The sequence below is a fragment of the Melospiza georgiana genome, chromosome 4, assembly GCF_028018845.1.
Source record: "Melospiza georgiana isolate bMelGeo1 chromosome 4, bMelGeo1.pri, whole genome shotgun sequence".
In the NCBI taxonomy this organism is placed as follows: domain Eukaryota; kingdom Metazoa; phylum Chordata; class Aves; order Passeriformes; family Passerellidae; genus Melospiza; species Melospiza georgiana.
In genome coordinates this window covers 6,080,521-6,103,027 of record NC_080433.1, presented here as the reverse complement: position 1 = coordinate 6,103,027, position 22,507 = coordinate 6,080,521, and the positions used below count along the sequence as shown (strand labels likewise).

Genomic DNA, 22,507 nt, shown 5'->3' with positions numbered 1-22,507 from the left:
TGGCTGAAGTCAGCAGCAGTCCTCTCTGCTGCCTTTCCCCACTTGAGAAGAAATGGAGAGCCAAGGGGTGCTCAGAGACCTTCAAATCCTCCGAAGGCCAGCAAAGTAAAGTGTAAGCTTCCCCTGATGCAGAGGTGAGGACAGAGAGAGCAAAGAGGCACAGAATCAGCCAAATAGTCTCCAGCTCCTGCAGAGATTCCATGCAGCAATATGGGCATCTGAGCAAGCTGAAAATTGCTCCTTTCTGAATTCCAGAGTGTATCTCTTGCTACAATTGGCCTGCTGTTCATCAGCACAGACAAACTGAGGCTGCTGCAGGACCTCTTCCCAAATCCGATAATCTGTGCACGTGGGGGAAGAAGAAGTGACCTGAAGGAGCCTGTAACAATTCTGGGAAAACACAGAAATCAGCCAGGGCTCTTGAAGACTCTTCGGGGCACATTAAGCCATGTAAGCTTGATGGAAAACAAGTCTCATTCCTCTGTGAATGCTGCTTTCAAAGGAAGGGTTTGCATGCTGCCTTACTTTCCAGTGACAATGAGAAAGAACTCTTTGTCAACATCTATGTGGCCACATTGAAACAGTCACTGCAGGAAGAAGAAAGGCTCAAAAATACCCAGAATCAGACCCTAAATCATTATGTTGTGCAATACATACTAAAGCATATACAAAGCTTTATCCTATTCCAGTGAAACACCCCAGGAACAGCAAAGACATGGGAATGGTAAGAAGATGATACTGGAATCTTGAGCTTTTCCTACTCTACACAGCCTTGAAGATAAATAAATTTGGTCTACCAAGTGACATACTAGGCTGCACTTAGGGGACAATGAAATCAGGCAAACCCAATTGTTTTAAAAATCTGTAATATAGTGCTGGACCTTCTTCAGCTATATCTGAGCACAGTTATGAAGCTGCTGCATTTACTCTCTTCTCCACAGACAACAAACCAACTTAAAAGGGGAAGTTGTACTCTATCTTCTGCAGCCAAACAATAAAGATATCTGTGAAAGCTGAGAGCCCTCGGGCATTGAGATGAATCCTTCTCTCTGGCAAAGGGAAAAAGATTTGACAACAGGAGTAGAACCCCCCTGCCCCTACCTGAGATGTGTGAACATGCCTCAAAAGAATACCTGCCCAACTCAAACTGACTTATCTTCCACTTCATCATCAAGACAGGCACTCTGCTAGCAAGGCAGAACAGTGCCTGAAAAGTTATTTGCCTCATGTTTCCATGCTGAAGTTCACTCTGAGGCGAGCAATGAGAAAAAAGCTGCAAAACCCACGAACATGACTGCAATTCATGGCTCAGAGCTGGGCAGCCTGGCACGGGATGCAAAGCCCAGCATTATGCATTCCTCACTCAAGCCAAGCTCCTGGAAGCCCAGCGGAAGTTTGGCTTGAACAGGGACTACAGGCTATAGCTGGTAATAAAACATCAGATAATAGTGCTCCACGTGTCCAGAGAGGGGCTCTTTTTTCTAAGAATTGCTTCACTTGTCATTGATTTTACCACATCCTGCAAAATTAAATGCTAATTTTATTCCTTCCTCTTCCTCCTGGTCCACTCCCACTCAATAGTGATCTCCAGGAGGAGCTGGCAACACTGAACCTGCCAGAAAAAGCCAGCGCTCACCTGGCAATCCTAAAAATTCAGTGCTTTGAGGAAGAAGTTGAACGACGTGGGTCAGATTAGGACAAGGGCAATGACTTCTGCATTTTTTTGCCTGGAGAGACCATCTAGATTATCTGTGGTTATTCCTTAATTCAGCATTTCTGGCTTTCTGGTCAAATCTTTGAATATCTTCCTAATCAATTTTAAAGACTAAATGCATACCTAAAGTAGTAGTCACTGGGATTTCATGAATTCTTTTTTTTGTATCTCTGTTGGAGTTTTTATCTTGTTTGTTTGCTTGGTTTTTGTTTTGGACAGCAGGGGTTTAATGTCATTTGGATAGGGCCTTTAGATTATGAGAAACTGGTTTCTAAGCAATAAGATCTTGGAAGAAAAAATTAAACTAAATTCAGAAAAAAATTGAAAGTTAATTTACTGACTAATGAAATTATCAGCTTTTCTATATGTTAATAGAGAGACATTTCAGATAAAATGAAAGAGTATTTTATTTCCCTGGAAGACACAACAAGGGGATCAAATTCACTAAAACTCATGGTGAAATGAAGACAAACTCCAACCATGTAAATTGCAATTTCTAGAGCATCTTGTATGAGAACAAGGTTGCAGAACAGGGTTTTCTCTAAGCAATAGCCACCGGGCATGGAGTATGTTTGACAACATTTCAAACTCCTAATGCTTGTTCTACATTCCATCTGTGTTGAAATATAAAAAAAATATAAAAGCATTTATTGATAAAGGGCAGAACCAGATGTCTCTCTCACTAGAAATGAATTGCAGGCAAAGGCTGACAGAGCCAAGCAATTGAATGAGCCAGGAAAAAAAAAAAAAAAAAAAAAAAAAAAAAAAAAAAAAAAAAAAAAAAAAGAGAAGAAGGGAATAGATCACTTGATTTTGTAGATTTTCAAATGCAGTTATCCTCTTCCAGAAGCTAATAATTTTCAACTACTGGGCCTGTTTCAGGCAAATGAAGTGCACTTATCTCACACTAGGCCAGAAACCATCACTGGACCAAGTGCCCCTGGAGTCAACAACACAAGTGGTGGGTCAAGCAAGCTGTGGATGTTTGGGGTTTTTTTTTACATTTCTGAACAATTCAGTGGTGCAAAGCTTTTGAGGAGCGAGAAATGGGAAGAGCACTTACATATTAAGCAAGAAGACATTGTCACGCCTTTGGAATAAGAGGATGATGGATTTTCATTATTTTTCGGGGTTATGAAACAAAAGATGTCTCTTGTCAGGTGTGACTTGCAATCAGACTGGAGCTGCTTCAAAGCACATAGCAGGTAGGAAGGGAGTGGAAGGGAAAGCACAGTACAGCCTGGGACAGAAAGGGTCATTGTGACAGGAGAACTGAGATACCCAGCTCCACACACCAGCTACAGGGTGCCTGCGTCTGGATATTCCTCTAAAAATCTCCATTGCTGTCTAGGAGTGAGTAAATCTAAATAGAAAGACACTGAAAAAGTTGTAAATTAATATGGCAATGAATTGCTACCTATGACTGCTGGGACAGTGTTAGGTGTTTCTGCCAGGACTACATTTTCCTTGTCACATTAACCCACATGGAAAAAACAATAATAATAATAATGAAAAAAAAATTCAGTAGATCACTAACTCCATTTTCCTGAAAGAGCAATAGCTACATCTCTGGAATAACCACGGCTGTAAACATTAAAATCCCAGGGTAAGATCCACACAACAATTTAAGAAATGAACAGGGATGTAAAAATCATAAAGCAAAATTCTCAGGTTGCTGTTGCTGCTGTTTCCCTGGCAAACCTGAAGTGGCTCACTATGCATAGGCTGAGGGGAAATCAAGGACATAAACTCCCTGCATGCTCCTCTGCAGGGGATGAGTCCATCCCTGATGCAGAGGGGAGCAGGGCACAGCTGGGCACAGCTGGGCATGGTGGCTCCTTCCAGGGCAACCTGGGCACAGCTCTCTGCTTCCAGAATAAGCTGAGCAGAAGTGGGCAGGAGCACATCCCTTCCAGCCTAACCACAGGCATGGACGAAGTCTCTCCACAGTCCTAAGCCTTAAGTCCTGCCTTCAGCTCTGATAACATGCTGCTCCTGATAGTAAGTGACGGGTAAAGTCACAAAATATGGCCCAGGAGGCTGGTGCAGGATCTTTCTCACAGCTCTTACACCAATGTTTTATTTCAGAGCATCGCTTTTGAACTTGACTTTAAGTATTGCCACCATTTGGCAGGCAAAGGAGAAACCATCCCAGGGCAGAGAACACACTCAGGATACTCAGCCTTCTTCAGCTGAGTCGTAAGAGGCAAGAGAACGCAGCTGTTCTCACCCATAGAAACTATTTTTTTATATTTGTGTAAATGGAAAGAAAAAAAAAATCACCAAACAGGCACTATTGGTACAGTAGGCAACTCCTTTGTGAATTGGCTCATTTAGGCATTCATTTAAACACAGTAATTAAGATTTAACACAAAACAGAAGCTGCTTTCAGATGTCATTTTGAAGGCCAGATGATCTCCTCTTTATTAATATTATAATTTTAAACTATTGTCAGCTGAATTTTCAAGAATCAAGCTGTGAGCAAAGAGAATACACTACTGAAGTGTGTCCTATTTCCGTAACCCAGTCTCAATGAAAATGAGAGATTGGTTATAAATCTGTGCTACAGAGGATGGAGAGCTGCACCACTAAATCTCAGGGTGCTTCATCTGGACGTTAGGAGGGAATTTATACCTTCAGCATCTGCCATTCACCTTTTCTATTTAACACCATATGGAAGAACACAACAGCATTTAATGCAACATATTTCTGAAAACATTTATGAGAAAGCCAGCAGCTTCCTGCAAATGAAAAATGAAATCCTGAAGGGAACACAAGCCCTGCTCCTCCTTTCCACAGCCACAGAGAACGCAGGAATGCGTTGGAAAGCAATTAAAGTATGATGATTCTAAAGGGGAATAATTATTTCACAATTACTTGAGAACATTACATTTATTGCTCCAATTAGTTTTTATTTTCCAAATAGGCATTCTTGTTCCTGCATTTTTCTTGTACCTATGAAGGTTTTTCTTGTTCTCCCACTTCTTTGCTAAGGAAAACTCAGCCTTGCTTTCTACATATATTCCCTTTTTTGTACTTTAGCCTCTGGCTAACCTTGCCCTGCCACCAGTTTGTTTTAATCAAAGGAAGTAATGTCAGGAGATGCAACATACTTTGCAACTATATGAACACACAAAAAATAACCCCCTATAGGAAACAGTGTGTGGAAATGAAGAAAAAAGAAAGGAAACCAAAATGTTGCCTCTCCACTTTAGAAGGAAATAAGTTTTTATTTGCTTAAACTATAAAACAATTATTTCTCTGTAGAATATTTCTTGCCCAAGCATACTCTTTGTATTCCAGGTGCTTTTAAAAATGAAAAGACTTTGTACACCTTTCCCCTGTATCGATTTGGTCAAACAGTTTTATATTAAACCATGAATTAATCATGAAATTTGAACAGTCCAAATGCTCATAAGATATCAAACATCCTAAAATGCCAATGAAATATTTAGAGTTATCAAAGTTGTTAGAGCAATCATAACTGATGATTAATTTGGATGATGAATACGTGTGGGGGAGGCTTAAAACTTGTGAGATCGTATCATAGGAAGTGAAAGATATATTTAAATATTGATGTGCTGAGAGTTATCGTAGGTTAACTTCTGAATGAGATTCTAGAAAAGATGATGGGGAGAAGGACACCATGAAATTGTAATTACTTAATTGACATCCAAAGATTTATTTTCCTTTCTGAAGCTCCTTGGCACCAGTCAAAAATTTTCTTCTTTTTTTGCTTTGCTTTTCCTCAGTAGTGGCCCAAGGAATCTGTCACACAAGTAATTTAAGTAAAAGTCATATTACTTAAAATAAAGCTATTACTGAATCAAAGACAGAATAAAGCGCCAGTATAAGGATGAGACTGTGGTCTTAAAAATGCCTGTCTATTTTCAGTTAGGAAATCATGATTTGATGTTCTAGATATAAAAAATACCAGAGTGAATTTTTTTTTGACAGGATGTTGAGTTTCCTTGCAGTTCAGTTTAAAAACATAAATTTGTTCTCTCCAGCTTTTGCTAAAAAAAAAAAAAAGTCCTATATTGCAGGTTTACTGCAGAAAATGAAGTTCTGGATGTTAAAATGCAAGCATGTCCTGTAAATGATGACATTTCTTATTTACTAAAGAGCAAGTACAAACAAAAAGTATCAAAAATTGATCTGCACTGGCTTTTTAATCAGCATATTGCATGTATATCGGATTTTGACTCATTTTTGATTAGAAGAGAAAGAAATTCAAAAGCTTCATATTTTTTCACATTATTGCCCCGTAACCCCTGCAGTTGCATGCGCACTGTTGAAGCATAATGTATTTTATTGGCATTAAATCCAGCTACCAAAAATTAAAGTAAAATTTGAGTTTGTTTCAGTAGTAACAAACACTGATACTCATTTACAGGAAAGGTAATCCCAGGCACTGAAATGTGGAACATGGAATGGAAAAATCTTCTGTGGTACTGCGGAAATCAACATGGGGGGGTTACAACGATGAGCATTTAATCCTCAAAGCAACCACTTCACAATCATCCAGTTGGCATGTACATGTGAGCCAGTGAAATCAGCAAATTACATTGAACTCAGATTTTATAACCTCACTTAGTAACCATTAACCCTCTCCTACCCTGTCCAGATACACGCACACATTTCATCTGTATGTTTCACCTATGAGCTTCTGAGTATTTTCCTCAGAACTGCCTCTTCCCCACAGTGCACAACAGCGGTCAAACAATTCCTGATCCTTCCCAGAGCACTCACCAAGCAGGGCTCTTTGCAGGCATTTACCATGGTTAGAGCATCCAGCTTGCCATCTGTCCTCAAAAACAAGAAGTTTATGCATTTTTATGCTTCATATCCTAGAGTATCTATTTTCCAATGACATGTCATTAATTAATTTTTACTAGTAAATTGCCATTCAGTCACTAACCAGGTACACTGATGCCATGCATACAGTTTAATTATACACAGTCATGCTCAATGTATCTGATGTTCTATTTTATTCCTGTTTAGCTATTGAGTAACAGCAGCAAAATTTGAAAGCAAGCAGCATTTAGGAGTCATTAACATTCTCACAGAGGTAAAAGCATTTTAACTTTGCAATTATCAGGCTGCCAGTTGACTTTCACACTAGGTATGCACTGAAAGTTATTCCTTGAAAAATCCCTTTTTCTCTCTCATTGAAATAATGTATGATTCTGTAAACAAATCCCTTTACAAATATTTTTTTGATGTGCAAAGAAGAAGTGCAAGTGATATTGTATGCTACCAATTCCCCAAAACATCTGATAAGCCACCGGCGTATTAAAAAAAAAAAAAATCTAGTTTTGCCAATTTGTGCTGCGAAAGAAAAACGTTACACGTATATTTTGCTAATTGCCTTGCTCTAAAATAAGCAATTCCTTTCTGCTAAGGAGTGAACTGAGCTGCACGGAGTGGCTGGAGCAGATGGCGAGGTTAAAAGTTTTGTGCAGCGTGGTAACTCGGAGCGCGCTCTCGGATGCTCCGCTAGCGCTGCTGGCGGCTCCCGCTCGCCTGGGGGGGCAGCTCAAGGGGAAGGGGCTCGAGTGCCCCCGACCCCTGATGTGTAACCAAACTGCATCCTCGGCAGCGCTGATCAGCCCAGAGAGCTGGGGACTTGCACATAAATACATGTCACCACTTGGCCAGGAAGGACGAGATAAGGATGGTTTTAGGCAGCGGAATGGCAGAGTGTTAGAAAGGCAGTGCAGCAAAGCTCTCACACACAGCATTTGGCTTCAGGAGTATTTTTGTTAGGAATAGAAGCTCCCTGAGTTCATGGCAATTTAGCCTCAATATTAATTTGCATGCATGACACAGGATCCCTTGAAATCACACCATCTCCACAATTAGATCAGCAGCAAAGCAAGGTTTGGTTCGTACGAGGAAGCACATCACACCACAACCACTGATGATACAGGAGGTAAAGTTTTTTTTTTCTTCCAAGAGATTACTTAGTCACCCCTCCCCCCCAAAAATGCCAACCCTACAAGTATGTGCATTTAACAACTCCATTATCAAACTTCTGCATTTCAAGATCCACTTAGGAGCTGACATTTCTTTAGACTAATTTTTGTATCTTTGGACACACATTAAGCTCTGCATCTAATGAACACTGACTGTGTTTCAAGCTGTGTTAAGATATATTATGGATGCTTCACAGAGAAAAGGAGTATGAAGAGGGCAATGCAGAAGAAAGAGTTTGACGTGGTACTCCCCCACCTCGAGGGGCAAATTGGAGATAAAGTTATATAAGCTTAAGTGACAACAGGGCATCATCAGCCACAGCTAATAGTGCCTTTGAGCTTGGAGATGTTTGTTAGCAGGATCTTTTCTGACTGCCTGGAAGGACAGCAGGTAGAAAGTCTAATCAAAGCTGAGATGATGAAAACAAGGGGAAGTTTGGCTGTGGCAGGTCCCTACAGAGGGCTGCAGAGCAAGAGATACCAATGTTCAGCTGCTACTTTGTACCCTAATGGGCAAACCTCTGCGACTTCTCTGCAAAACGGAAGAAATTGACAGCGCTTGTACCAAAACCGACTAATGCCAATAAAATCTGGGATTTCACAATGGGAAGAGCAAAACACAGCACAGAACACTTTTGAATCCAAGATCACAGATTTAAGACAAGAGGCAGCATTTACACACTTCGCTGTCCTTCAAAGACTGTAAAAATAGTGTAAGTCACCAAGCAGCTTCCCCCTGACTCCTGCCCCTCTCCCACACACTCACTAAACCTCAGCTGTCTGAACAACTGGCCACTCCTGAATGACTCCGTGCAGAACACTGCTGGTGCAAGGGAAAAGCATTCCACCTCAGAGAAAGTTTGGTTACCAGTAAAAAAGGCAATAAAAGTCTGAACAGCCCTAGATGGGGGCACAGTATGCAACCTGATTTGTGCAAATTGCAGGTGACACTCTCTGCTGCACATACGGGTTTATTTACACTTGTAACTTAAGTGCTGCCTCAACCAGAACAGCTTCAGTGCAGAGTCAACGCCAAAGCCTCTCGCTTCATTCTAATGTAACTCCAATCACGTTTGTCATCCCGATGAAAGAAGAAAAAGCAACAAAATAAAAGATATTTTGGATACAGTAAAACAATGCAGCACAGTCCTCCCACTTCGTATCTTTCAGCAGATGTCTATTTCATCATTTCTAGCTTTTACTTTTTTCATACAAGGCTTAGGTTACCTGAAAATACCTGCCAATTGGCAATGCCCAAGAGGATGATAATAGAAACTTTCAGACCGAGATTAACAGAGCAGAGCCGGGCTAGGGGAATACTTCTCCTTCTGAAATTCCAGCATTCAGCTCCTTCCAATACATCCCATCCCCACTTCAACTGCATGTAAAACAACCATCCTCACCCTAATTAACACTCACTGTACCAGGCAGCTGTCGGGGACGGTATAGGGGGGGGGGGGGGAAACCCAACAAACAGCCAAATCCCTGCGTTCAGCCTGGTACTCCCAGTGGATGCTTAGTATTTCATCTGAATTTGAAAACTGATGAAAATCTGTGGGGGGGGGGTGGGGGTGGGCATTTTTATTCTGCCGGGCAGGGGTGATGAGACACGGGTGGGTCCGGGCTGGCTGCAGGGGACAGGCGCCTGTGGAGGGCTCCGCAGGGCACGGAGGGGAGAGCGCTCAGCTACGCGCGACCGACGCGCGTTTCTCCACGTTGCATCATCATCATCATCACCATCATCAGCGGCAGCCGAAAACCCCCCGCGCCCGCCGGCACCGACCTGCGGGACGCTGAGCACCCCGGGAGGGGGCACGGCACGGAGACCACCAAGTGACTTGGGAAAAGAGGGGGTGGCTGGGGGTACGAGCCCCCGTCCCCTCCCGCGGAAGGGCGGGCGGGCGGTGCGGGTGGGAGCCGGCCGGAGCCGGGGCTCGGTGCCGGGCGGTACCCGGAGCCGGGGCGGGGTGGGGGGGAGCCGGCGGCAGCCCCGCCGCCACTTACATTCTGTCAGAGACCAGCAAGCGGCCGTCGACCATCATCTCCGGAAGGAAATCCAGCTTGAACGAAGAAGTCATGCTGGGCTCCGGGGGCGCCGCGGCGGTCGGCGGGAGGATGCGGCGGGGCGCGGCGGATCCCACAACTGCGCCGGGCGGCGGAGCGGCAGGCACAGGTGCGGAGGCCTCCCCGCGGCAGCCGCCAGCCCCGGCAGTTGTCACATTTCTCTCCCCCTCTCGGTTTTTTCCGCCAATCCCCTCCGAAATCGACTGCTGAGGCAACTGTCGGTGGAGCGCCAGGTGCTGAGCGAGGAGGCGGAGCCATCTCCCCGCTGCGGCTCCCCGTTAACCCCTGCGCCCCCGCCGCCCCGGGAGAGGCCTATCGCCGCCGCCGGGCCGGGGGCTGCCCGCACGGGGCTCCGCCGCTCCGCCCGGCCCGGCTCCGGGGGCGGCCCGACCCTCCCGGCGCCTCCTCAGCGCTGCCTGGCCCCGCGGCCGAGCGAGGTGAGCCGAGCCCGGCGGGGCAGCGGCCCCGGGGCGGGCACTGCCCCCTCACACGCCGGGCACGGCCCCCTCACACACCGGGCACGGCTCCCTCGCACACCGGGCATGGCTCCCCTCAGTGCGGCCGGAGCCAGCCAGAGGGCACTGGGGGTGTTTGGTCAGGGTCTTGGTGCAGGCTCGTTCTCCACTCAAACTCCTGCCATTCAGACCTTGGCAGTGTTTTAAATGCTCGGAGTGATGTTACTGGCTGGCGAGAGAGTGGTAGTAACTCTGTCCTCGCTGATCAGAAAGAGGGATTTGAATAACTAATGACGGCAAATCCTTTCTCGTGGCTGTAACCTCCCCAAAAACCCGCTCCCAACCTCGCTGCTCTCAGAGTTGGCCGCACTCGGAAGTGTCACCACCAAGACGCGCACAAAATCCCGCACATACAAATAGCTGGAAGCCCCCCCCTCCACGCCACCGCCCCCTGAAAATCTGTATAAATTTTCCTTTCCATCTCCAAGACCTACTTGCTTCAATACAAAGCCGCTCCAGGCGAAAGAACATTAACATATTTACGAAGATTACTAGGTGATCTGAGCAGTCTAGACAGACAGAACGTTCCTCTCCATTGTGTGCGCTTCTCCGTCTGAATCTCTCTCTAGGTTTTATAATTTGATTTGTTATGGATAATCAACACTTGCAAAAAGTGGCAAATGCAAATTAAAACCTACTATGCTTAAACTTTTCAAAGAGCATTCTAATATAAAAACTAAATTGACCCATAAAAAATGTGTTATCTGTCAGGCCAAGTTTTATTTAAATTTTGACCATTGTTGACTTGATGGGGGAAAAAAAGTACAGAATGGGCAGGTTTTTAGAGTCCAGTTTATTGCACTAAGCAACTTTCCAATTTTAAACAGTTAAAAAGGAAGAAAACCCCCTCAGGCTGCTAAAATTTTTGCCTACTTTGCAAGACTAAAGAAAGAAAAGGTTCACTTGGCCCTCAGCATAATCCCCGTAGGACAGCTGCAATCCTGAACACATATCTATAGTGTTATTAATCTGCTCTGCTCTATATGTTCACATACTGTCCTCGTCACCATGGCACCTAAACATCCCCCTAGAAAGGCACAAAGCAAAGCTATGGCTCCTCTTTACTGAATTCATGGTGATTCCTTTACGCCACCCATCCATCACAGCACAGGACTGACTACACAGTGGATAAAAAAATTAAGTGCAAAGTCCAAATGAAAGGAGAAACCAGCACAACTTTCTCCAGCTGGATGCAGCCACCTGGTCTTTGATCTGAGGCCTCCATGGTGGTTAATCCGGCCCAGAGCAGAGTTGGATTAACTTTCAATTTCAAAATCTTGCCACTGCAGAAGGGACAGGTTTTAGCTCAGAAGAGATGCGGGCAGCTCAGTGAGGATGAGGATATTCTTTTAACTAAGAAGTCTCCACCCCCACTTCGCCCTGTGCGGCTGGATCTGCACCTCTTCATCACGAGTTTTTTTGGTACCTGCTAAATCTAAGGGACTTCAGTCTCACCAGGCTGTCACTTCTAAGGACCACAGTCCCACTGCTGCTGACTGAAAAGTAAATCCATGCTTTGCACAGGATGCAAGGAGGGAGGAGGAGAGAATCACAAATAATTTTGCTTAAAATCTGCATATGGAATAGAGAGATCCTTATAAATTTGCCCCATTATGCAAGGTGTAAGTGCTTAAAAATGCTTCATTAAAACGTATGTTCTTTTGAAATATTTATTTTCCTTTTAATTACATGTGAATTAGCTGGAAGAAGCTGTAGGGAAGCCCTCTTACTGACTTAAGCCTTCTCAGCAGTTTGTTAAATTCTAGCCTCAAATCCCTTGAGGGAATAGTGGATTCAAAGCAGCTTTTAATCATACTATAAGGAGGGTGAAGTAGTATGTAAGTAGGTCATAGAGAAAGCATTACAAGTGCATAGGTTATTGCTTTATTTAACAACTACAGTGTAACACACTTTTCAAAGCACATTTGCTTTTGCCATTTAAAAGTTAGAAGCAGGAACAGGGTCAAATGCAAAAAGGAACCCTTTCCATAAAAGATACCGAGATACGACTCAAGGAGAGCTTAGAGGGAAAAACTGCATTCGAATAATTTGGTTCTCAAACATAAATTATGTAGTGTCTGTGTATGAATTAACTCTCGATGGCAGAGGGTAAGTGGCAAGAAACAAAAAATCCTGATTGTTTCACACACTGTTACAGGCTCAGCTCTGTTATTTGTAACATTAATGTCAGATTCTTGACTAGCACATGTGTGCAAAATAGCAACTTTTATTAAAAATTATGGGAAGAGTGGAAGCTCTGATGTGTTGCTACAGTGCAGAGGGAAATGGGAAGCGAGAGTGGCAAGTGAAACTGCATTTATTTTCACAGCATAAATCAGACAATGGCACTAAACACTGGCTTAGAGGAGCTGCATTATTGCTGCCCACCAATATTAAGGTTTTTCAGCTGGTGGAGCATGTGGCAGTTTTGAGGGAAGAACCTAGAATTTGGAATGATCAGTTCTGGGGCGTTAATCCTATTCCAGCTACAAATACTACCTCCTATCCCCCCTCCCCTCATTTCAGAGGCTCAGACCCTGTTTGGCTCATTTACTCTGTCCCCCTCAGTTTCTCCATCCCTCTGAGCGGGGCAGATGAAGCAGTTCCACCTCACCTTTGCAGATTAGTCACCATTCAAGAAGCTTTTTAAACACAGTGCTACATACAATTTCTCCAAACAACTCAGCCTTTGAAAATCGCACATCTCTTCAGAGAAAAAAAAAACAAAACAAAACAAAAAGAAACCCCAAAAGTTCAGCTGCAGAAGGCCAGGATTGAGCGAGTGACTTGTGTGTATGAGCTCACTCTGACATCACTGCCTGTGGCTTCTTCAGTGAGTGACAAAGAGAGCAGACACCCCCTTCCTTTCCAGACCCCAGAGCTAAATCCAATGTGGAACTCACATCACATTCCCCCTCCAGACCCCCTCCTCACCCTATAATTAATTGCCATTCTTCTAATCAACTTGCCCCCAAGTTTTGGGCCAAGGAAATGCTACTGTTGGAAGCACTTCAAGGGAAAGTTTCTGAATGACTTCACTCTCTCCCAAGCCTGCAAGGCAGTATGAAGAGAGTTCAAATCCTCTGCTTTATTCCCCCCTAAGCCAATGAACATGCTTGGGATTCAGCTTATCTCTGGCATCAAAGCAAGTTTCTAACAGAGGCAGCAGAAGCAGAGCTCAGCGGCGGGCGGTGTAAATTTGGAGCGGGCTCGAATGACTCCAGTGGAATCACTCAGGATCTTCCACTAATGCGAGGGGGAGCAGGAATCTGGTCCAGCTGGAGTTGGTGAATGCAAACGAGGTGGTTGCTGTCTTCCACAAAGAAATAACCTTCCAGGCAAGCCATGGAAGCCTGGAAGCAGTGGTGTGACTAAGAGCTGGCAGTGCAGCATTTTGGTTTGTGTAATGGGATGTGAGCCTACCTGCCTATAAGGGAGGGAGCCCATCAGTCTAAATCTTAGGAGCACACTTCTGGAGGGGCAAGAAGGGGAGGGGGCCTGAAGAAACAGCAAAGCAAAGCACACAAGCACTAGGGCAGGACTACAGAATGGTGTAAAAATCATTAAGAACTAGAGCAAAAAATAGTGCATTTCCTTGAATGGTAAAAGGTAATGGGTTCAATTCTACACCATTTTACCATTTGTGATTACCTGGAACAAAACTGTCTTTGTCTGTTATGTCTAATATTGGAATAAAATTTTGAATTATGGAACCTTAACCTTTCAGTAAGGATTTTCTATTTACAAAACCAAACACACAATAGTCTTCCACTCATTTTGAGGAATAAAATCACTTGCTTATAACTGAAATCCTTTTAAAAAGAAAATTAAAATATTGGTTAAAGCTGATCAATGAATTTTAAGTGTTTAAAATAGTGCTTGTGAGGCTCCCTCCGCTTCCGTAGGCTACTGTAGCTCATCAGTAATCTTCAGAAATAAACGTCATTTAAAATTAGTCCTGTGAAAAGGTCCCTCAAATTAAGCATTTCTAGAGCTTTCACTTGAAGCGCATTGATATTATGTAAACTTGGTTGCTATAGTAAAACTTCCCACTCACTTCTCTTTTTTTTTTCCCTTCCTATTTTATACCAGCGATGAGGTGATTTCATCCCACTGTGGGTAAAGGGCCTTTGTTCCCTTTTGTGGGTAATAACTCAATCTTTCCTAAAACAATTAGGCAACAAATCATGGCATGGGGCAGATGATACATGGAAAGGAGGGTTTTTTGGAAAGGCCTTCAATTTAGAGAAACACCCTCCTTTGTGAACAGCACCAGCTACATGGGACAGTCAATGATCACCCTCAGGTCCAATCCAACCTCTGCTCCAGCTGGGCTGCTCCTGAGCTAAGCACATTTGGAGAGTACTGAAGGAAAGTAGAAAAAAGCAAATTTTTGCAAGACCAAGTCTTCCTGTCCTGTTGTTTGTTTGCAGTCCTATTGAAGAGCATTACTATTGATCCACAGGTGATACCTTTGTGTTAGTGCCTTGTGCATATAGACACAAGACCCAAGCTTTTGTCAACCAAGTCTTATCTTGGTAACAGACATTATTTTTTTCATTTTTCTTTCTTTTTTTTTTTTTTTTTTTTTCCTAATGGACTACCTTATCTTCTCACCTGCTAACTATCAACAGCCACTACCCAAAAAGAAGAGAAACTGGGGTACTGCAAGCACTGGGCAGATGTGATTTCCTACTAGAGGGCAGACATGTTATTTATGGTAAAAAAGGGACACCTTTCCAAACAACCCTGGAAGAGGAAACTGAATAGTCTTGGATTTGGCTGTTATATTATCTTCATGTGAAAACCTATGATTTAGGGTAGGAGAAACCACACATCTCATTCTCTTGTCTGTGTTGCTCCATCCTCTCAATATGCACCTATTCCTTCAAGGAGCAGAGGAAAAATCCCACTGTAAAAAAACCCTTCCTCCCTGCCATCTACACCCACAGAAGACACAAAAATTTCTCTGATTTTATATAAATTTGAGTTTTCTGGAGATTTTGCCATTCTGGTTATTGGGAAAGAAGCAGGATGAGGGAAATAGATGATGAGAATGGCCTGGATCAGGAGGTGATGCTGGAGGGCATCTCCAACTCCAAACACCATAGGCAAAGATAAGTGTGAAGTTCTAATGTGGCTTCAGCAAAGAAAGAATGTGGGTAAGGGACATAAAAAGAGACAAGAAGCCAAAAGGAGACTTATTTTTATAAACAAAATGTAAAGACATCTGAGGGGTTTGTTACAATATCTGCATTAACCTACTGCACTCCACTTCTAGCAGCAAGATCCTTATGAGCTTAACCTTCATCCTCACTTCTACCACGTGTTTCTCTTTCTTTTGCACTGTAAATGATTGGATTTCACCTTAAACACAAATTGTGGCATCTTTAAGGTAGGAAATTTCACAGGTCTCCTTTTTTCATTTGTTCATGAGGTGCCTAGCGTACATGTCAATCCTCAAAAAAACAATCACCCTGAAAATGTGCAAAGTAGCTATCCTTGTTTCACCGACAGAAACCATGAAATATCAGACATGAAGGACAGAAAGAAAAGGCTCCTGCAGTAACTATAAGGCATTTGGATGTGCAGAAAACTGCACCATGCCTGGTTTTAGTAGTTTGGGGGTTTTCCCCCTTAAATTAACAGCGTAAGAATTGCCACATAAGGCGGATCAAAAGGTCCACCTAGCCCGTGACCCTGCCTCTGATAAGGGATGGAAAGAGAACAGGCACGAATATGGCAAGTGATACTTCGCACATTCCAGCAGCTGGTGGCTGAGGGACTTCCTAGAGTCAAGAATGGCATCTGAACCAAGACGTTTAACAAGCTCAAGTCACTGATTCAGTTTTCCCACAAATTCTCTGTCTGAAAGGAACATTGATGAAGTCACATGTTTATTTTTCCCAGAGATACCTGTTAATTTTGCTGTTCTTAACAATTTCAGGGATTTGGAGCTCAGCACAACAAAGAGGAACATTGATTTTCCTTTCTGAACCAAGTCATTTAACCCAACTTACTGTTTAACATACAACGTTTCACTTTGAAAGGTCACAATAATTCATCCGCAACTTTTAAGGATAAACTCAACCCCTTGATGCAGGAACTTTGTAAGGGACAAGTGCTGGAACCAGGAGGTTCCTGGGGCAGGCATCTAGTTAGGCATTGTTTTGTGGGAAAGGCACTTTAGGAAAAATTTTGGTCACTTTGGATTGCTTTATTAAGGGGTGGGGGTTAACTGAGTTTAATGTATGTTCATCAGCCGTGCACAGACAAATCTCCATATGATTCATTGGAGCAGCACTGCAGAACACCTGGTGTTGCCAATGCAGTTCTGTTACTGTTTTGTTATTTTTAAAGGGGGTTATATAACTCTCTCATTAAAATTAAATGTGGGCTGAAATGATGCAGGCAAATTCTCAAGCTTCAGAGTGAGCTTCTTCCTCACAGTTTAGCAGAAGATAAATCTTTTTTAGGCAGAAGAGAAGGAAAATGAAAGCAAGAGGTTATACCATTGAATTTAGAGTCTCTAAAATTTTAAGTTTTCTGATAATTCTCTGTTTCTTTTCTAGAAGCCCTCAATCCCTCAGATGCTGACCTGCAGCTTCCAGGGAGGACAGGTGCTGGATTTGAATCTTAATTTCAGTTTGTTGCACAGCCATCCTATCATCCACAGGTATCTGCACGTGCAAGGTTCAATTTCCAGATGATGTGTGTTTGAACACCATTACTTTTCCCTCCTCTATTTGTAATTTCCCCTGTCCTCTCTCTGATTTTCTAGGGGCTTTTTTTCCCCCTTCCTCAAACTCTCTGCTCTCTCTTCCTCCTGGTGACAGACTGTTGTCTGGCATCCTCAAAGGCTGCTCTTGAGGATGACCTGCTGATTTGCTGCCATGGGAACTCCCGAGCAAGGACAGCATTTACCCCTCACACACCGAAGGGCACAAGCAACAGTTCCCTGTGCTGCCCTTCTCGCTGCTTAAAGTTTGCCCTCCTTTATTTCACTAGGGGCATTGGAAAGCTGTGCCTTAAATAACCAGAGTGTTGCAGCCTCTGCAGTGTCCAGCAGCAGCTGAATAATTTGGAGGAAGGTGGAAAAGTCTAATAACTGATGTGAGTATGCAAACTGCTTTCTAAACTAGTGGAGAAAAAGCTTGGGCAGCAAAGCATGAGAGTTGAGGAAAAACCCTGCCTCATGTAATGGCAAAAAGCATTCTATTTATATAAATGCTGTATTTAAAACTTCCTGAGCAGTTTTATTGGTAATGTTATTTCTTTGAATCAGAGAGAGTTAACTTTAAAATATTTTATCCGAATAAGGGATGCAGGGTAACATCAGCACACATGGAGAGATAAGCAAGTAGTTGTCTCCATTCCCCCATCCCCAAACACAATTTTTGGGTGTTTTTATTGAAATGGAAGGATCATTTTTACTTGGCTGCATTTTACAGGGCAGCTTGTGATCCACGCTGTGTCAGCCTTGTCAGTGCCCTGGCAGATTTACAGCCCCACGGTGCTTTCCTGCAAGCACAGGCTCATAGCAGCCTAATCCAGCAACGTGGGCTTAATGCACAATATAATTTCACGAACCACCTAGAAAGTGAGTGCAAATCGGGGAGTCGGTGCTTTCCAGAAATGTCATTTTAGTCATTAGTTTGGAAATGCTGAAGATGGACCTGACTGATATTAGCCCAAGGAATGGTCACTGATCCTTATACTATCAGAGAAAATAAAGTTGTGCATGAGAACAGCTGAAATCCTTTTTACATCCCGCTCGAGCTGATTACTAGTTATGCTATCTCAGTCACAAGACTGAAGTGAGAGATGAGAAAATTAGAGTCCAGATCAAGATTTACACAAAATTTGTGAGAATTCCTGACCATTTCCATCCAATAAAGATAGTTAACCTTCAGTGCATCATTAACTTGCTGAGAACAGTACTAAAACGACTTTAATTGACACATTTGCTTCTGCTGCAGGGTGAAATAACACAGAAGCAATACAAAACGTAAAAAAAAAAATAATAAAAAAAAAGGTTTTTGTCACAGCAAGAATGTTAGAGGGGGAAAACAACAAAAAAATCCCGTTTTTATTTCCTCTGTGAGGATGCCAGCAGTCTTGTTTCATAAACTCCAGTGATTCATCACCATCCCAGGCAGCCAATCATTCTGCAGGTCAAGTAGAAATGGGCTGTAGAGCCAGCAACTCCTGCTGCCCTGATAATGCATGTCATTCCAGGCATGGCGACATGCTTTCTCAACAACTGCCATTTTCAGTTACCTTTTCTAGGGCTGACATACAAGTAAATGTGTTGGAAGCAGTAAAACAGTCATAGGAAAACAGTTCCAAAGATAAATAGCACCTGCATGTGATAATCTCTAATGTCATTAGAAAGGAAAGAAGGATTTGTTTTGAAACAGGATTTCTCTCCTCTGAAAGCATCACTTGACTTGGGGGGTTTATATGTGTGTGTGTGAATGAGAGGAGGGGGTCTCTGTAAGTTGTTTTTTTTTTCTTGAATTAATATCCAGATATTTGTCTTGGTTAAGAGATGCAACTAGAGGAAAAGGAAAAAAAAAACCCAAAACCCGACAACAACAAAAACCAATGCAAAACCCAAACACCCAGCATTCAATAAAAAATCTTCTTGCAAGTCACTTGTGGAAAAGGTTTTGTACAGCTAGATTTTGTTTGAATTTAATAATGCTCACTTTAGGAAACACAACTGCTCTAATTGAGGGAAAAGAAAAGGATTTTCTTCAGTCATTTCTTTTCAGTCTTTGTTCCTTGTCATCTAACTTAAATTTCATGAACTCCTTCTTCAATAACTGTCCTCTGAATCATATGTAGTTGAATACTGTTTTGCAGATGGAAACTGAGTGGGAGTTTTAAGGGCACAGGATTATAGAAATATACAACCTCAATGAAAAATGTTTAAACTTCAGTGCAGACATGTATGCATGCACACATATATACGTGTATTAGTAACACAGCATGTGTAATTTATGTACATGTACCATGTGAAGTCCCTGTGCCTGAACACAAATGGAGAAAAAAAAAAAAACCTCTTCCAAATAACAGTGCTGGAACCAGATTTCAAATGCATAAGATTATCCATATTAATTTATGGTAATCTACAAATGAATGCAGCAGAGACAGTACAGGTTATCCAAAATGGTACTTGCATTTATTGAGAGACGACCACAAAATATCTTCACGACAGATTTAGTTGCATCTTCTAATATCCCCTGAATTAATGTCATGCAAAATACAAAGTACAAGCTATGTTTCCCCTTTGGAATGACTGGCTCTTGAAATGCCAAAGGAAAGCCAAACGTTTCTCTCCACACAAAGTCCTCCTAGACATCTTGCTTTCAGATTTCATCAACTTAGGTGTTTTCAGGGCTGTAAGCAGTGAACTTTCCATCAGCAGCATCTTCAGCTAATTAACCCTCCTGATTACAATAATTAGTATTGATTCACTCCTGAATGACTTCTTAAGTATTCAAGCACAATCTACACTTGCAGTAAAACTTCTAGATATGAATATTAATTGAACACTTGCTTTGTTTTTCAGCCCCAAAGGTATAGTTTGCAATCTTATATAGAATAGAATCACAGAATGGTTTAGGTTGAAAGGGACCTTTAAAGGTCGTCTACTTCCAACTCCTATGCCATGAACAGGGACAGCTTCAAGTAGATCAGGTTGCTCAGAGCCGTGTCCAGCTTGACTGTGAATGTTTCCAGGGATGGGGCAGCCATCACCTCTCTGTGCAACCTGTTCCAGTGTTTCACCACCCTCATTGTGAAAAATTTCCCCCTTATGTCCAGCCTGAATCAACACTATTTTCATTAAAAGCCACAATCCCGTGTTCCATTGCAACAGGCCCTGCTAAAATAAATTTTCCTATAAGCCCCCTTTAGGTACTGAAAGAATGGTCTAACATCCTTCCCTTCTCCAGGCTGGACAACTGCAAGTCTTTCAGCCTGTCTCCTTAAGGGAGGTGTTCCAAACTGACTTTTTGTGGCCCTCCTCTGGATCCAATCCAACATTTCCATGTTGAGGACTTGTTGAGGACTCCAGACTTGGAAGAGGTACTGCAGGTGGAGTCTCATGAGGGCGTGGTAGATGGAGGGAATCACCTCCCTCAACCTGCTGGCCACCCTTCTCCTGCTGCAGCCCAGAACACAATTGGCTTCCTGAACTGTGAGTTCACATTTCCAGCTCACATCCAGCTTTTCACCCCCAGGTATTTATCTGCAGGGCAGATCTCAGTCCCTTCATACTTAAATTTGCTGACAGAACCGTGTCAGTGTCATCCGCTCTTAACAAAGAAAATATTAGCATGTTGATGATTGTGGCTCATGAATGTGAAAGTAATTAAATAAATAAATACACACAAAGACTCCAGGCTAATAATGAATATTATTCAATTCCATATCCCTATGGAAGCATGGAAAGCCACGTCCCAGGCTAAGACCTGTCTTGCTCTTTCTCCAACAGGTAAGACTGAGGGTGTTCATGTTTTGATATTAGACCTGGTCATTGCAAGAACAAATAACAACTCATGTAGAGTCTGAATTACCTCTCTTAGCTCTGTTGTGGAAACAGATGTTGCCAAGTTTGACAACTGCAAGGCACCACATTGCTTTGTGAATGGGTGAGGTTCAAAATAGGCAGCACTGAGGACACCTCCGATGCTCAGGCATAGGATCTCTAAACCTATGCAGTCTTTCCAAAGTCATTACTTTCGTTAAACATGCTAAGAAATTACTTGTGCTACAGCTTTGCTTCACCTTCTTTGATGTTAATAATAATCACTATGGCTCAGAAAGCAATATGTCAGTAAATATGCATAGAAAGATTTTTTTACTTTTTTTTAGTAGGATTCACACAAACTAATTCAAAAATCAGTCTTTGATGTGAATGCAATGTCAGAAAATACCCTCGGAAAAACACAAAGTAATTTTCAATCTGAGACAAAAAAACCCCAATCATTGTATATGTGTTTTATGCAACATTTTATCCGAAAACATAGAAACTACAGTAAGTTTGATAGGAACTCACCTGTGAGCAGAGAGCTTAGGGAACAGTTATAGTACTGAATAGTCCTTAAAAGTGGTGGTGGGTTTTGCTGCCCAGGTGTCTGTTGGTGGCTGCTACAGAAGGGACATTCATGCAGCTCTGGGCTATCCCTGAAGGGGCATTTGCACATAACTGAGTGGGGGACTCACTTTATTGCCACTCACAAAGGGCAGTAGCTGCTAGGAAGCTCAGGCTGCTGCAACATGACATGATAGAAAAATAACTTTATAAAAGCATGCCGCTGTTTCCACCCTCCAGTTCAGGCAGAGCAGAGTGGATGGGAATGAGTTAATGTTTGTCTTGAAAGAAGTTCTCCCAAGGAAGTGAATTATGTCATGGTCCCATAATATTAAACACTATCCTTGCTTTCTTCGGGTTTATGCCCAACACACAGCATGCAAGCACCTGATAATCCATAACCTCTTGGCTTCTCAAGAAGTATTTTATGTGATATTACCTTTTTGTTCACATAAACTCTTTGCTACTGGTTTACACCATCTCAAGACTCGAGGGAAGAAGATACAATGACAAAAAGAAATAAAAAACAGCATAACAAGTATTCAGTCTCCTCACCAAATATTTTTGTGTTGAGATGCATGCTTTAGAGGGCTCTGACTGCTACCGATAAATCCTCAATGTCTTTTTGTTTTAATTAAGGGGTCCAAGAGACCCCTCAACTCATATAAATCATGCACTAGAGTCCAGTTTTTTAAAAAAGCACAAAATCTCTACTATTAATTGATCAAAGCAAAAACCAGAAGGCACTGATAAATAAATCTTTTCTCTCACAAAATCATTAAACTTATTGCTAAAAGCAATACATTTACTTAACATGTAAAGTATTTAAAGACTTTAAACAGTCTAAGAACTCCACAGAGTAATGGCAATTCATTTTATTTAAGACATAAGCTGCTGTCCAAGTAGTAACTCAAAATTTTTCAAAAGCTTTGTAACAATTTTTTCTCACAATGCATAAGGTTCATTTTTCCAAATTCAAACCCAAAATTGTTAACTGTTTTAATGCTAAATGATGGTTCTTGAAACAGAAAGATAATTTAGGAAATGTCATATGAATAATTTGTTTGATTTGGGGATAGGAATCATTCAGGTAAATTATTCTGTCTGACCTTAAAAATTCTAATGTATAAAA

General features: G+C 42.3%; 1 protein-coding gene across 8 annotated transcripts in view; it reads right to left on the bottom strand.

Annotated features, from left to right (window-relative positions):
• CELF2 (CUGBP Elav-like family member 2) overlaps positions 1–22,507 on the bottom strand; it is a 553,419-nt gene that overhangs the window by 236,750 nt on the left and 294,162 nt on the right. For 2 of the 8 annotated variants that reach the window (XM_058022002.1, XM_058022004.1), the window contains exon 1: positions 9,697–9,894. The exons of 5 other annotated variants lie outside the window; for them this stretch is intronic. In XM_058022002.1, the coding sequence (XP_057877985.1) occupies positions 9,697–9,770 (74 nt within the window). In that variant the 5' untranslated portion in view covers positions 9,771–9,894. Of the gene's footprint in view, positions 1–9,696; positions 9,896–22,507 lie in introns of those variants that run through there. One more of the 8 variants, XM_058022003.1, reaches the window with a different exon arrangement.